The 16,017-nt window shown below is 44.2% G+C and overlaps 1 protein-coding gene across 7 annotated transcripts in view; it reads right to left on the bottom strand.

The window, feature by feature from the left end:
- The window catches only part of PCBP2 (poly(rC) binding protein 2), a 44,821-nt gene that overhangs the window by 1,681 nt on the left and 27,123 nt on the right, over nucleotides 1-16,017 (bottom strand). For 2 of the 7 annotated variants that reach the window (XM_063952137.1, XM_063952136.1), the window contains exons 8-13: nucleotides 13,942-14,043; nucleotides 12,654-12,695; nucleotides 12,244-12,319; nucleotides 4,670-4,725; nucleotides 3,392-3,561; nucleotides 1,063-1,735 (exon numbers count right to left, since the gene is read on the bottom strand). In XM_063952137.1, the coding sequence (XP_063808207.1) occupies nucleotides 1,375-1,735; nucleotides 3,392-3,561; nucleotides 4,670-4,725; nucleotides 12,244-12,319; nucleotides 12,654-12,695; nucleotides 13,942-14,043 (807 nt within the window). In that variant the 3' untranslated portion in view covers nucleotides 1,063-1,374. Of the gene's footprint in view, nucleotides 1-1,062; nucleotides 1,736-3,391; nucleotides 3,562-4,669; nucleotides 4,726-12,243; nucleotides 12,320-12,653; nucleotides 12,696-13,941; nucleotides 14,044-16,017 lie in introns of those variants that run through there. The other 5 variants (XM_063952142.1, XM_063952138.1, XM_063952140.1 and 2 more) reach the window with 5 other exon arrangements.

Below are 16,017 nucleotides of genomic sequence, written 5' to 3'. Positions count from 1 at the left end.
AAACCCAAGGGTGATCCGGTGAGGGCAGTGTCATGCGATAGCTGTTCTCCTGCAGTGAGCAGAGGTGCAGTAAAGTGCAGAGTGGGGGGAAGGGGGTCACAGTGCGAGCACAGGATCAGGTGACCAGATCCAGTGACAGAGCACAATCAAAATAGAAGTTAAAAAAATATATTTATACATACACGCACCATGAGAATTGCAGTAAGGGGATTCGCAGGGAAACCACTTTCCCACAAGCGCTGTCCCCGCATGTGATAATTGATAAATCTCTGCAATGTATTGAATTATAGCACTGCAGATTTGGTAATTTATCACATCCCATCCGAGATGCAGATTGTGTTAACACGCCCCTTAGTCCCCTGTGATAATCTCATTCAGAAATGCTCTCAAGTATTGAGTACCTAAAAGAGAAAATAAAACCCCCTAAACAAAAAGCAGACCTCCTGTACAAGATTCATATTTGTAATTAAAACTTGGTTGAACTTAATATACTTTGTCCGTTATCTTGTCATGGCCAGGCACCAGAAGATGGGACATTACCTACCAGGTAAGTTGCAAAATCATGTTTTATGGTGACAAATCACTCTTGAAAAGGAACCAGTCCTAAATAACACAACTCAATCACACAGTAATAACGGTGGAGAATGTATTGCACCTACCCCCAAGGTGACAAAAAATAAATAAAAATAAAAAATTCAAACTTCTCAATGTAGACTTCACCTACCACATGCATGAGATGTTCAGTAGTAAATGTATACTTTCTATACATGCCTGTACTCATCCATCACCATGGTTATTAGCCAGTCTCTGCAGTGAGAAATGTGCAACCGCAACTAGCTGAAATGTTTTATTTGGATCAGACGATGGAGCCTTTTACATGTTTAAACATTCCAAATTACACGATTTGAAAAATGCAAATTGAGGTTACTGGGCCTACGAGTTAACAATTTGAAAACATATGGACTTCTCTTGAAGGTGTTTTACAGCTCATACATATTCAATAGCTTTAAAGTTCTAACAAGGTGTGTAAATGTACTTTCCACTCAAAGAATCCAAAACTAGTTTAGTTGTCATCAAATCAATGGCTGTTTTATTGAAATAATGCTCACAGTGAACGCTGATCAAAGCGATGAGAGCCAACACTACTGGTAAATTTACAGATGCACAATAAAAAAGGCAGGGAACTACCTTTCCACATTCGCTCAAGAGAACCCAAACCTTTCCCACTGTAGGCTATATAGGCAAAGCTTTATTATCTATAGCGTAGTGGGGATTTACAGCAATTGTAACAAGAGCAAACACATTGGCAAATTCATTCAAATAAAAGTGAGGCGTAGCTGTCCAATATCTAGGACAACTAAAACCACAGGCTACTCAATATGGAGAGAAGCGCTGCTTGTCCGATTTCACTTTAGAATATTGCTGGGCGGCAGATGCAGCAGAGGATGAGGTAGAGGATGCAGTGGACACGACATTTAGAGCCAGGAGCGGGACAGGTTTCATGTCAAGCAGATTGGAGACACAAGGGGCAGTCGAGGGATTAGGGAGGCTGGAAGGTGCTTCCGAGGAAGAGGAAGAGGAGGTGGAGGCTGAGGAAGGTTCGCAACACTCGACCGTGGCAGCAATCACCAGAGAGGGGGCAGCGTTGGAGGAGGAAGGGGTGGAGGGTTGAGAGATGCTGAGAAGGTCAGGGGTCGTGACGCTCTGGGAGGAGGAGGGTTTAGCACTTTCTAGACTGTAACAGAGGAAAAAAAAGAAAAGGGAACAAAACAAAAACGGGTGGGTGGGAGGGCAGGAACAAAAACGAAGGAGTACAGGAGGATAACAATGGAGGCTGAGAGCAAGCAAAACTACACTGAGCACCCAAGTAATATTTACTTAGTGTGATGCACAATGCAGTACAACACACAATTAATCAGCCAATAAATTGACACAGCCAGTCTCGCTTTTCTAAGCTATAGCAGACTACAGATCAAGTGCTCTAAATTACCATCTACAGAAACCTTAGTAGCAGCTAGGTCTTAAATCTGATACGTAGGACCAAATCAGATAATTTCATTTAAATGGGGAACGGACACTATTTCAAGTATGTTTAGGGGCATATCCAATTAAGCTGCCCAATTCTGGCTGGGGAAAAAAAAAAAAAAAAAAAAAAAAAAGGGTCCTTCACGCCAAACTTTTAATTAACACGGCTATGCAGGGTCCCAATTAGTGCACCATCCAATCTGACAGTGAAAAAGGGGGGGGGGAAAAAACAAAAAAAAAAAACGTGGCCTATTTTGCTGTGAATAGCCGCATTAATTATACTGAAAAATAGGGAAGTCAGCCTGTAAGCTTGGAAACCTTACAACTAAATGTTGGATAACAGATTTATTTACGGACCAAAGGCAAAATATTTGGTGCTCTTAAAAGCTTTCAAATTGCTTTAGTTAAATCAGGGGTGTATTAAAAATGCCTTTAAAGCCAATTTGAGTAATTTTAAGCCACTTAAAATTGCTAAGCACCTGTAGCTCCCACCTGCAATATTAATTGGATTCAAAAATAAAACCTTGCAGCCGGCCCCTTAATCTCATATCAGGATAACATGGCTAACTGAATATGCCCCTTATGTGAATAACTCCTCCAGCAATGTGATCTGTATGGCAACACCTAGACCTAGCTTGAGAGATACTACATAAACTGCTGCAAGCTATTTACCTTTGTACTGCTAACTGGGCATCCCTATGCTGTGCATTGTTAATTCCCCAATATCTCTAATAAATCCAGTATTAAAAGTTCATTTATCAACCTATACACCAGTATCACGGTCAGATGTATCAAGCAGTGAAAAAAAAAAAAAAAAAAAAAAAAAAAAAAAAAAGTGTAGAAGTTGCCCATAGCATCCAATCAAATGCTATGTTGATGCAAAGTACATTCCATAAATGGGTAGAAGCACAGTGTTGCTATGGGCAACTGCTTTATTTTTTCACTCCTTGACACATCTCATTTCAAACACTACGAGGAGCCTCAATGGATAGAGAAACAAAGATAAAATTATGTACAGTTGTCTCATTCATTTCTCATAAGCAATTGCCTTTAAAGCCATCTTCATAAGCTACAAAGCCCAATAAGACTAAGTTTACCTAACACAGGAATCAAAAGTATTCTGCAAACCAAGCAAAGCAGCCAACACCCCATTGGGTTCTAGCAAAGTCCAGACCTCCCCCACCAGAGCATGTTTTACAGATATCACATTAACAGTTTCAGGATGTACATGAGGGTCTTTAACAATGAGTTACTAATTAACCAACTGGAGACCTGGAAAACATGCTGTGAGAAGTAAGCAGGACTGAGGACCCACTTATTTAAATACCAAACACACAAATAACAGTTTTAATACTGAAGAGCTTACCTGACATTGATTAGGTATTGGGCCAAACTGATGCTGGCCGTTGATCCAGTTATGGTAACCTGGCGGTCGTTAGAACCTTCAACAGGGTTTGCGATCTTTATCTGAGCCCCTGACATCTGGCGAATCTCGTTAATTTTAGCTCCTTGACGTCCAATGATGCAACCAATCAGCTGCAGAAAATAAATAAAACTCCACTGTCACGGTCATAAGAGTTATACAAGTCCTGTTTACCTCTTAACATACAAGTTACTCATTAGAAGGGCTGAAAAGTAGCCAAACATTAAATAATTACAAGTGTATTAAAGACCGTCTGTACACCGCTACAGCAAGCAAAGATTTGAGAACCACACACACACACACACACACATTATGGATGCCAGTCACACTCCTGCCAATGAACACAGTGGAAGTAGTATAGGATTTTATTTCAATACAGCACTATGGTTTCATTCTGTTTGGGAAGGAAGTTACAACAGATCACAGGGGAGGGCTGCATGAAGTACAGGTTGAGTATCCCATATCCAAATATTCAGAAATACGGATTACTACTAAATAAGAGAGAGAGAGAGAGACACAGAGAGAGAGAGAGAGAGAGGTTTTCTGATGGCTCAATGTACACAAACTGTTTAATGCTCAATTAAAAATATTGTATTAAATGACCTTCAGGCTGTGTATAAGGTGTATATGAAACAAAATGAATCGTGTGTATGTACACACTGTTTAATGCAGTTATTAAAAATATTCTCTAAAATAACCTACAAGCTGTGTGTATAAGGTGTATATGAAACAAATGCATTCTGTGCTTAGACTTGGGTCCCATCGCCATGATATTTCATTATGGTATGCAGTTATTCCAAACCAAAAAATCTGCTATCCAAAATACTTCTGGTGCCAAGCATATTGGGGAAGGGATATCAACCTGTATATGTTTTATTCACGCCCGCCACTAGATGGCACCCAATTCAATTGTTCTGCAGGTCAGGCACCTAGCAGCTAAGAGGACACATTTTCTCACAGCCTCCTGAGGTTCAAGAAAAAAAAAGTGTGCACTCAGAACTTGGCCTTATCAAGAGTTTAGACTGGTTTAGCAGTTTTAGGCAGCTAAACCCAGTCTGTTTAGGCGTGACATGCACCCAAACAACTGAATAGTGACAACTGTTTGAGAGTCTAAAAAGCCCCATTTAGACATCCAGAACAATTGAATTCCTATATTTCTAATGAGCACTTTAGCTTAAATGATCTACTGTAACGAGTTTGTTTTAACCCATTGATACGTACATCATTTGGAATGGAAAGTTCATGGGAAGTGGTCTGTGCTGAAGCATCAATACCGCCTGAAAATACAAGACAATCATTAGCAAGAAGTAATACTGTAAAAGAACACTTGGCTGAACTGGCAAGCTGTGACAAGCATCTACATTTTATTTTTAAACACGATGGAGGCCTAAGTATGAGTAATCTCTGCAATGCCATCATTATTAGCAATCCATACTGCAAGAGACTCACTTAAAACCAATTTCCCCTTTCACATACTAATGCTTGTTGACCTTTCATATTTAATTTAATTGACCCATTAGGGGCATATTCAATTGTGTTCAATTTTGAAAAGAAAAACCTGTGGTGCAGACTTTCCCGCAGAGCTAATGACAGCAGCAGACTGCAGTCCTCACTGTTATAAGTGGTGACCACGGTTTCAGAAGCGGACCCTGTTAGTTTATGCCATCTGCCAATGGCATAAAATGCTTCTATGGAGGGATCTTAAGCTCTCTCTCCTGCAGCTTCTGTCCAACTCTGGAATCTGAAACTGCGCATGGTCAGATTCATAGGGGATTAGGCTTTCTAAAATTTGAAAGACTCCAACATTGTAATGCTCAGGGACAGCGAAGTTGCATTTAGGTCCTTCTTTAGGTTTGTTGGCAAAAAAAAAAAAAAAAAAAGCGCACTAATGGGCAAAACCATGTTGCACTGCAGGTGGGGCAGATGTAACATGTGCAGAGAGATTTGGGTGGGGTGTGATGAAATGGAAATCTAAATTGAAGTGTAAAAATAAAGCAACAGGCATTTACCATGCACAAACAATATAACTCACCCATAGGTGGGTATATAAAACTCACTCGTGAAACCGTGGTCACCACTTCTAACAGTAAGGACTGCGGTCTGCTGCTGTAATTAGCTCTGCAGGAAATACTGCACCACAGGGTTTTTCAAAATGTAACATAATTGAATATGCCCCTAATTTACAGTAACTCTGGGGTACGAAGCACAACTTACAATGTTAATGGCCACCATGTGCTGTTCCACGACAGCAGTGCACATTAAGTTGAATAAGCCCCTAATAGTCCATACTACTCTACAGTTATGACTAAGTGGCAAACAAAAGTTAAATGTCTGCAGATAAAGGGTAATTTTGGGAATACAACTTAGAATGAAAGATTCTATTAAGTGTTCTACAGATTGTTCAGAGGAGTTTGCTATGCAATGTTTACATTACATGCCCAGCACACTCCCCATCTGGAGAACAGGCAAAGTGCATATCTTCCCTACACAAGACTGCAGCATAGCATGGGCTGATGGGAAGTGCACCTTGCCAAGTAGGGCATTTGGTGTATCGTGCACTTTTTGCAGTGCAAAAACGTCTATAGTTAGGAACATCTTAGCGCGGCAAGGTGCACAGCCATTTCTATGCTATATATAGCTCAAACCTGACGGTCTTCTGGTAAATTCTATACCCATATTGTGCTTCACTTTACAGTCTGGTGGAGAAGAGCATTTTGAGACACTGAACTATGCAATAAAGTCTGTATTGGTGGCAGCAGCCATATAGGTCAACCTGACACAGGATTTGTAAAGGGAAGATGCTAAACTGGAAGGTATTGAAGTTTATGCAATCTCATCCAGAAGTATATTTCATGGAACTGCTGCTTTGACATGAAGATAAAACAAACAATATCCTAGTAGTAAAAATAAGAATTTACTTACCGATAATTCTATTTCTCGGAGTCCGTAGTGGATGCTGGGGTTCCTGAAAGGACCTTGGGGAATAGCGGCTCCGCAGGAGACAGGGCACAAAAAGTAAAGCTTTAGGATCAGGTGGTGTGCACTGGCTCCTCCCCCTATGACCCTCCTCCAAGCCTCAGTTAGGATACCGTGCCCGGACGAGCGTACACAATAAGGAAGGATTTATGAATCCCGGGTAAGACTCATACCAGCCACACCAATCACACTGTACAACCTGTGATCTGAACCCAGTTAACAGTATGATAACAGCGGAGCCTCTGAAAGATGGCTCACAACAATAATAACCCGATTTTTGTAACTATATACAAGTATTGCAGATAATCCGCACTTGGGATGGGCGCCCAGCATCCACTACGGACTCCGAGAAATAGAATTATCGGTAAGTAAATTCTTATTTTCTCTATCGTCCTAGTGGATGCTGGGGTTCCTGAAAGGACCATGGGGATTATACCAAAGCTCCCAAACGGGCGGGAGAGTGCGGATGACTCTGCAGCACCGAATGAGAGAACTCCAGGTCCTCCTTAGCCAGGTTATCAAATTTGTAGGATTTTACAAACGTGTTTGCCCCTGACTAAATAGCCGCTCGGCAAAGTTGTAAAGCCGAGACCCCTCGGGCAGCCGCCCAAGATGAGCCCACCTTCCTTGTGGAATGGGCATTTACATATTTTGGCTGTGGCAGGCCTGCCACAGAATGTGCAAGCTGAATTGTATTACACATCCAACTAGCAAAAGTCTGCTTAGAAGCAAGAGCACCCAGTTTGTTGGGTGCATACAGGATAACAGCAAGTCAGTTTTCCTGACTCCAGCCGTCCTGGAACCTATATTTTCAGGGCCCTGACCACATCTAGCAACTTGGAGTCCTCCAAGTCCCTAGTAGGCGCAAGACACCACAATAAGCTGGTTCAGGTGAAACACTGACACCACCTTAGGGAGAGAACTGGGGACGAGTCCGCAGCTCTGCCCTGTCCGAATGGACAAACAGATATGGGCTTTTTTTTGAGAAAAAAAAACACCAATTTGACACTCGCCTGGTCCAGGCCAGGTCCAAGAGCATGTTCACTTTTCATGAGATGCTTCAAATCCACAGATTTGACTGGTTTTAAACCAATGTGTTTTGAGGAATCCCAGAACTATGTTGAGATCCCACAGTGCCACTGGAGGCACAAAAGGGGGTTGTATATGCAATACTCCCTTGACAAACTTCTGGACTTCAGGAACTGAAGCCAATTCTTTCTGGAAGAAAAATCGACAGGGCCGAAATTTGAACCTTAATGGACCCCAATTTGAGGCCCATAGACAGTCCTGTTTGCAGGAAATGCAGGAATCGACCGAGTTGAAATTTCTTCGTGGGGCCTTCCTGGCCTCACACCATGCAACATATTTTCGCCACATGTGGTGATAATGTTGTGCGGTCACCTCCTTTCTGGCTTTGACCAGGGTAGGAATGACCTCTTCCTGAATGCCTTTTCCCTTAGGATCCGGCGTTCCACCGCCATGCCGTCAAACGCAGCTGCGGTAAGTCTTGGAACAGACATGGTACTTGCTGAAACAAGTCCCTTCTTAGCGGCAGAGGCCATAAGTCCTCTGTGAGCATCTCTTGAAGTTCCGGGTACCAAGTCCTTCTTGGCCAATCCGGAGCCATGAGTATAGTTCTTACTCCTCTACGTCTTATAATTCTCAGTACCTTAGGTATGAAAAGCAGAGGATGGAACACATACACCGACTGGTACACCCACGGTGTTACCAGAACGTCCACAGCTATTGCCTGAGGGTCTCTTAACCTGGCGCAATACCTGTCCCGTTTTTTGTTCAGACGGGACGCCATCATGTCCACCTTTGGTAATTCCCAACGGTTTACAATCATGTGGAAAACTTCCCCATGAAGTTCCCACTCTGCCGGGTGGAGGTCGTGCCTACTGAGGAAGTCTGCTTCCCAGTTTCCATTCCCGGAATGAAACACTGCTGACAGTGCTATCACATGATTTTCCGCCCAGCGAAAAGTCCTTGCAGTTTTTGCCACTGCCCTCCTGCTTCTTGTGCCGCCCTGTCTATTTACGTGGGCGACTGCCGTGATGTTTTATCCCACTGGATCAATACCGGCTGACCTTGAAGCAGAGGTCTTGCTAAGCTTAGAGCATTATAAATTTATCCTTAGCTATATTTATGTGGAGAAAAGTCTCCAGACTTGATCACACTCCCTGGAAATTTTTTCCTTGTGTGACTGCTCCCCAGCCTCTCGGGCTGGCCTCCGTGGTCACCAACATCCAAAACTGAATGCCGAATCTGCGGCCCTCTAGAAGATGAGCACTCTGTAACCACCACAGGAGAGACACCCTTGTCCTTGGATATAGGGTTATCCGCTGATGCATCTGAAGATGCGATCCGGACCATTTGTCCAGCAGATCCCACTGAAAAGTTCTTGCATGAAATCTGCCGACTGGAATTGCTTCGAAGGAAGTCACCATTTTTTTACCATGGCCCTTGTGCAATGATGCACTGATTTTAGGAGGTTCCTGACTAGCTCGGATAACTCCCTGGCTTTCTCTTCCGGGAGAAACACCTTTTTCTGGACTGTGTCCAGAATCATCCCTAAGCACAGGAGACTTGTTGTCGGGATCAGCTGCGATTTTGGAATATTTAGAATCCACCCCTGCTGTTGTAACAGTATCCGAGATAGTGCTACTCCGACCTCCAACTGTTCCCTGGACTTTGCCCTTATCAGGAGATCGTCCAAGTAAGGGATAATTAAGACGCCTTTTCTTCGAAGAAGAACCATCATTTCGGCCATTACCTTGGTAAAGACCCGGGGTGCCGTGGACAATCCAAACGGCAGCGTCTGAAACTGATAGTGACAGTTCTGTACCACGAACCTGAGGTACCCTTAGTGATAAGGGCAAATTTGGGACATGGAGGTAAGCATCCCTGATTTCTCGGGACACCATATAGTCCCCTTCTTCCCGGTTCGTTATCACTGCTCTGAGTGACTCCATCTTGATTTGAACCTTTGTAAGTGTTCAAATTTTTTTAGATTTAGAATAGGTCTCACCTAGCCTTCTGGCTTCAGTACCACAATATAGTGTGGAATAATACCCCTTTTCTTGTTGTAGGAGGGGTAATTTAATTATCACCTGCTGGGAATACAGCTCGTGAATTTTTTTCCCATACTGCCTCCTTGTCGGAGGGAGACCTTGGTAAAGCAGACTTCAGGAGCCTGCGCAGGGGAAACGTCTCGACATTCCAATCTGTACCCCTGGGATACTACTTGTAGGATCCAGGGGTCCTGTACGGTCTCAGCGTCATGCTGAGAGCTTGTCAGAAGCGGTGGAACGCTTCTGTTCCTGGGAATGGGCTGCCTGCTGCAGTCTTCTTCCCTTTCCTCTATCCCTGGGCAGATAAAACTCTTATAGGGACGAAAGGACTGAAGCTGAAAAGACGGTGTCTTTTTCTGCAGAGATGTGACTTAGGGTAAAAAACGGTGGATTTTCCAGCAGTTGCCGTGGCCACCAGGTCCGATGGACCGACCCCAAATAACTCCTCTTCCTTTATACGGCAATACACCTTTGTGCCGTTTGGAATCTGCATCACCTGACCACTGTCGTGTCCATAAACATCTTCTGGCAGATATGGACATCGCACTTACTCTTGATGCCAGAGTGCAAATATCCCTCTGTGCATCTCGCATATATAGAAATGCATCCTTTAAATGCTCTATAGTCAATAAAATACTGTCCCTGTCAAGGGTATCAATATTTTTAGTCAGGGAATCCGACCAAGCCACCCCAGCTCTGCACATCCAGGCTGAGGCGATCGCTGGTCGCAGTATAACACCAGTATGTGTGTATATACTTTTTATGATATTTTCCAGCCTCCTGTCAGCTGGCTCCTTGAGGACGGCCCTATCTATAGACGGTACCGCCACTTGTTCTGATAAGCGTGTGAGCGCCTTATCCACCCTAAGGGGTGTTTCCCAACGCGCCCTAACTTCTGGCGGGAAAGGGTATACCGCCCATATTTTCTATCGGGGGGAACCCACGCATCATCACACACTTCATTTAATTTATCTGATTCAGGAAAAACTACGGTAGTTTTTTCACATCCCACATAATACCCTCTTTTGTGGTACTTGTAGTATCAGAAATATGTAACACCTCCTTCATTGCCCTTAACGTGTGGCCCTAATAAGGAATACGTTTGTTTATTCACCGTCGACACTGGATTCAGTGTCCCTGTCTGTGTCTGTGTCGACCGACTAAAGTAAACGGGCGTTTTAAAACCCCTGACGGTGTTTTTGAGACGTCTGGACCGGTACTAATTGTTTGTCGGCCGTCTCATGTCGTCAACCGACCTTGCCGCGTGTTGACATTATCACGTAATTCCCTAAATAAGCCATCCATTCCGGTGTCGACTCCCTAGAGAGTGACATCACCATTACAGGCAATTGCTCCGCCTCCTCACCAACATCGTCCTCATACATGTCGACACACGTACCGACACACAGCACACACACAGGGAATGCTCTGATAGAGGACAGGACCTACTAGCCCTTTGGAGAGACAGAGGGAGAGTTTGCCAGCACACACCAAAAACGCTATAATTATATAGGGACAACCTTATATAAGTGTTTTCCCTTATAGCATCTTTTTTATATATTTCTAACGCCAAATTAGTGCCCCCCCTCTCTGTTTTAACCCTGTTTCTGTAGTGCAGTGCAGGGGAGAGCCTGGGAGCCTTCCCTCCAGCCTTTCTGTGAGGGAAAATGGCGCTGTGTGCTGAGGAGATAGGCCCGGCCCCTTTTTCGGCGGCCTCGTCTCCCGCTCTTAACGGATTCTGGCAGGGGTTAAATATCTCCATATAGCCCCCGGAGGCTATATGCGAGGTATTTTTAGCCAAAAATAGGTTTTCATTGCCTCCCAGGGCGCCCCCCTTCCAGCGCCCTGCACCCTCAGTGACTGCCGTGTGAAGTGTGCTGAGAGGAAATGGCGCACAGCTGCAGTGCTGTGCGCTACCTTAAGAAGACTGAGGAGTCTTCATGCCGCCGATTCTGGACCTTCTTCTTGTTTCAGCATCTGCAAGGGGGCCGGCGGCGAGGCTCCGGTGACCATCCAGGCTGTACCTGTGATCGTCCCTCTGGAGCTAATGTCCAGTAGCCAAAGAAGCCAATCCATCCTGCACGCAGGTGAGTTCACTTCTTCTCCCCTAAGTCCCTCGTTGCAGTGATCCTGTTGCCAGCAGGACTCACTGTAAAATAAAAAACCTAAGCTAAACTTTTCTAAGCAGCTCTTTAGGAGAGCCACCTAGATTGCACCCTTCTCGGCCGGGCACAAAAATCTAACTGAGGCTTGGAGGAGGGTCATAGGGGGAGGAGCCAGTGCACACCACCTGATCCTAAAGCTTTACTTTTTGTGCCCTGTCTCCTGCGGAGCCGCTATTCCCCATGGTCCTTTCAGGAACCCCAGCATCCACTAGGACGATAGAGAAACAAGCTTAAGGTAAGGAGTGAAAAGATTAGACTTTGACAAGACATTTACATGGTAAATAGGTCAATTCCCTCTTCTTTCAACTTCTGGGTGGCAACTGTGCCAGAGGGAAGAGTGGGCATTCACCTTTGTGTGTGCGCCATATTGGCCTCTCCTTCCTCTGCACTTGGAGCCTGAAGTACGCATGAGGGTGTGCTTTTGAAGACTAGAGTGTTGGAAGTGTTTCTGGGAGTAAGACATCAGCTTTGGTCATACTGATGGTCTCCTGGCAAACGTTGACAGATTGGTAGTATACTGCAAAGCTAGCAAGTGAGCAGTGTCGTTCTTAACAGAAAAATGCAAGCATAGATTCCTTACCACTGAATCCGGTATTGCCACTATGGGACATGGGGAAGTGAGATTGCTGCATTGCCAGTTGGTGTAACTTGGTCAGCTAAGGGAAAAAAAAATAATGCAGTTCTACACAGATGCAAGGCTTTGGAATTATTAGAAGGCTGGAAGAGTGGGGGGGGTGGGGGGATATATGCACAAACATTGTGTCCAGAACATAGACTGGGGACACGTTAGCATTACGGAGAATAGGACACTGCACTTCAAGGAAATAGCAGATCTGTCCTGGCCAGAAGCAGTGTGCTTGGAAACACATCTCAATACATGGGCACAGCAGAGAGAGGGGTGAAAAGTGCACCATTTACAGAGTGAATCAGGAACAGTGAGATACAGAAAGGAAGGCAAAGCACAAGATAAAAAGGCAAAAGCACACTTACATCAGGCTGGGGTATGGCATACTGTCCTTGAATGGTGTAGGCCTATAAAAAGGAAGCAAAAGTAGTCCTATTAAACTGCTGTGACAGCCAGCTAGACCAAGAGATGTGAAGGCAAGTTCTAGCAAAGCAGGACAGAAGCAGACCCAACAAACTGGGACACGCCACACATAAGCAAGACAGATGTGAGATTTGAGTAGCATTGGTGGCATAGCTTTCTGGAAACTGCTTATGGCGTTGGGGGCTAGCGGACAGATTTGTTATTTTGATCCTGAACCTAAAATCAGTTTAAACCAACATTAACATAATAGATTAACATAGCACAAACATATACATGTATTGGCATCGGTGTCCCAATCATCCTCTGGATACATGTGGCAGTTTGGGTCTTCCTGGTGACCCAAACACTTTAGCTGTATTTACTGCCACCATCTCCAGGGTTAAAAAGGCGGCATCCAGTGTTACACCATTACAGCTAAAGGCAGTGTTACAGTGGTCTATTTAGGTAAGCTCATGTAATTTCTCTAGGATCCTTCTGGAGCTCTAAGATTTTCAGTAATGATGGCACAAGGGGATGCAGTTACATTGCTGGCAGTCGGGATCCCTGCGGTCAGGATACATATAGACACCGGAATCCCAACTGCCGACAAAGCCGCCAACCGGAATCCCGGCTCACAGGGGTTATTGCCACTCATGGGTGTCCACGACACCCATAGCGTGGGAATATATAACCTGTGGCGAGTGCAGCGAGCCACCGACCCCACAGGCTTGCTAGCACTCACCCTGCTGCCGGCATGCCATGGTCTGCATACAGCCGGCATCCAGACAGTTGGTAATACATACTGATCCCGCCACAAGTAGTGGAGTGACAACTTCTGCTTTTACACAGAACAGGAGGCGATAGGGTGGGAACACATGAAGCCAAGTAGTGAGAAGGGTCTCCAGACAAAGCAGTTTGTGTGTCATGTGCTTATTTTAAAACACACCAAATAAAGTTCACAACTGGACAATGATTGCAACCACATGACACCAGAGGAGTGATCATACCAGAGAATGTACTCTAATCTTACACTTCAACCATAAGTGGCTCCTTTAATATTGCTGCTATATAGCCTAGTGCAAGTGCATTAGTATACATTAGATATTGCACATGATCTGTGATAAATGACATCAGAAGTGGTTTAATGACTGGTTGGTGCAAAAAAAGTAAAAGGTTTTTTTTAACAGGGAGGGAGGACAGAAACCACATACCAGGGAAGGATACTATAGAGGATAAGATATCAAAACCTACCCCATGGAGATCCACAGCATCTAGGGAGACTCCCCCTGTGTGGGACCTCCGCCCCTCCCACAGGTCAGTCTCACATGCGTGCCCTCCGGCCTGGCGCGACACCTGTTGAACAAAGCGAAAATTGGATTCAGTTATCTCTGATAAAAGTCACAGCCTCTGTCCTCAGACTTCACCCAACCACTACATCCACTTTTAGCATGGGAAAGGAGAAAGTCTGGTCATGGATCCAAAATGAGGCCAGTTAAATACTAATCCTTCCCAACAACTTCACGCACGCACGTGACCTCCTCAGAGGTATAGTTACATTCTTACAATGCATTTTAGAGGGCTGCACAAGTAGTTTCAGGCATTTAGTTGACTAGTATTGACTGCACTACAGTAGGCTCCAGCATTAATGCTACATCAACTATGTCAAACGTGTTTAGACTAGGTTCTCTGTAAAATAAAAGCACGTTATACCACTAACAGGTTAAAGCGTTAGTTTATTTTAAGGTTACCAAATTTTTGCACGTTTCTAGTCTCAAGTGGCTTCAAATAATAATAAATGCCAGAGCGTTAAGTGAAAGGCGCATAAAGTACAGGGATGCCAGAGCATGAACTCAAAGCAGTACGCTTGCACAGTGCTAGATATGAGTCACCACGTCATTTTGGATCCATGATTACAACCAATTATTTGACAAAATATAAAAGATTGAAAAATAAAAATGAAAAATGTGAAGACTTTTATAAGGCAGGCACTTCCATCAGAGACACTTACACTTTGTTCAAAAAGGTGAGGCATCAGCTTGGTTCAAGCAAGAAGAAATGGTATAGGTACACTGCCTATCTCCTGAACTTTAATAGAAGACTCAGTCTCATAAGTAACAAATGCATAGATAAAAAGGTTATTGAAAGGAAAAAAAAAAAAAAAAAAGCTTCAAAGCTACTACAGACAACACAGAACGGTAGCCAGGAAGATTTAAGTCTGCATACGGATATTAATATACAAGCAGCATCCTTAATACAAACTTTTAGGAACAGCCCCACTGAGATTACATTTGCATACCTACCAACATGACCCTCTCCAGGAGGGACAGAATGCTCTGCTCCTGGACTTCCCTCTTAATGTAAGGGTGTGTACACACGGTGAGATCCTTGCTATGTTCGATTTTTACTTGCGATTTCCCTTGAACTCCCCGGAGCCCAGATAGCACAGATTTTGACTAACTTTTCTTGAGATATGGACTATGTGTGCTTACGATTTTGGCTTATGTGAGATTTTGGCTTATGCGAGATGTCATTGACATGTGAGATGAACTAGATAGTACACCGATCTAGCAAGGATTGACTTGCCTGCACAGTATCTTTTCTTGCGATGCCGACCTGGCGGGGCCGCGCATCGGGATCGCAAGGTGACTTTCACCTTGCGATTTGCACTAACTTTTCTTGCGATTTTGACTATATAGTCAAAATCTCAAGAAAAAAATCTCACCGTGTGTACACACCTTACGACTGCCATCACTGGTGGTGAAACCTTTCTTACTCATTAACCTGTTCAAAACAGGTGCAGACAATCACAAATTAAGAGAAAAGTCCAGAAGCAGAGCATTTTGTCCCTCCTGGAGAGGGTCATGTTGGGAGGTATGCAACCCCCATCCCCCCCATCAAATAGTTCCTCAACTCAAAGCCTCACTACCATATCAAAGCCTCACTCACCCACTGTTCAGGAGAAAGGCATGATTCTCCATGCCTTGGGATTTTGGATTAAACCAATTCAGATTAAGGTTATTAATTCAGAGTGGACAAGCGCCTCCATGATACATCTACAGGTTATTGCCATACACGCCAAGCATTGGAAGATCTTGGGACCACCCAGTTTCTCTAGAACTACTGGGGATTCAAGTGTTAGGAGTTTAAGTTAAAGGAAGATTTCCAGTTCATTCAGCCATACGGTATGTTCTAATCTAGATCATAGGTTCTCAAACTCCGTCCTCAGGACCCCACACAGAGCATGTTTTCCAGGTGCCCTCACAGAATCGCAAGAGATATAAGCACCACCTGTGGATCTTTTAAAGTGTGTCAATGAGTAATGTCTAC

This window comes from Pseudophryne corroboree, chromosome 2 (assembly GCF_028390025.1).
Source record: "Pseudophryne corroboree isolate aPseCor3 chromosome 2, aPseCor3.hap2, whole genome shotgun sequence".
Lineage (NCBI taxonomy): Eukaryota > Metazoa > Chordata > Amphibia > Anura > Myobatrachidae > Pseudophryne > Pseudophryne corroboree.
Note: the sequence above shows the minus strand (reverse complement) of the source record. Positions and strands in the feature narration are given on the sequence as shown.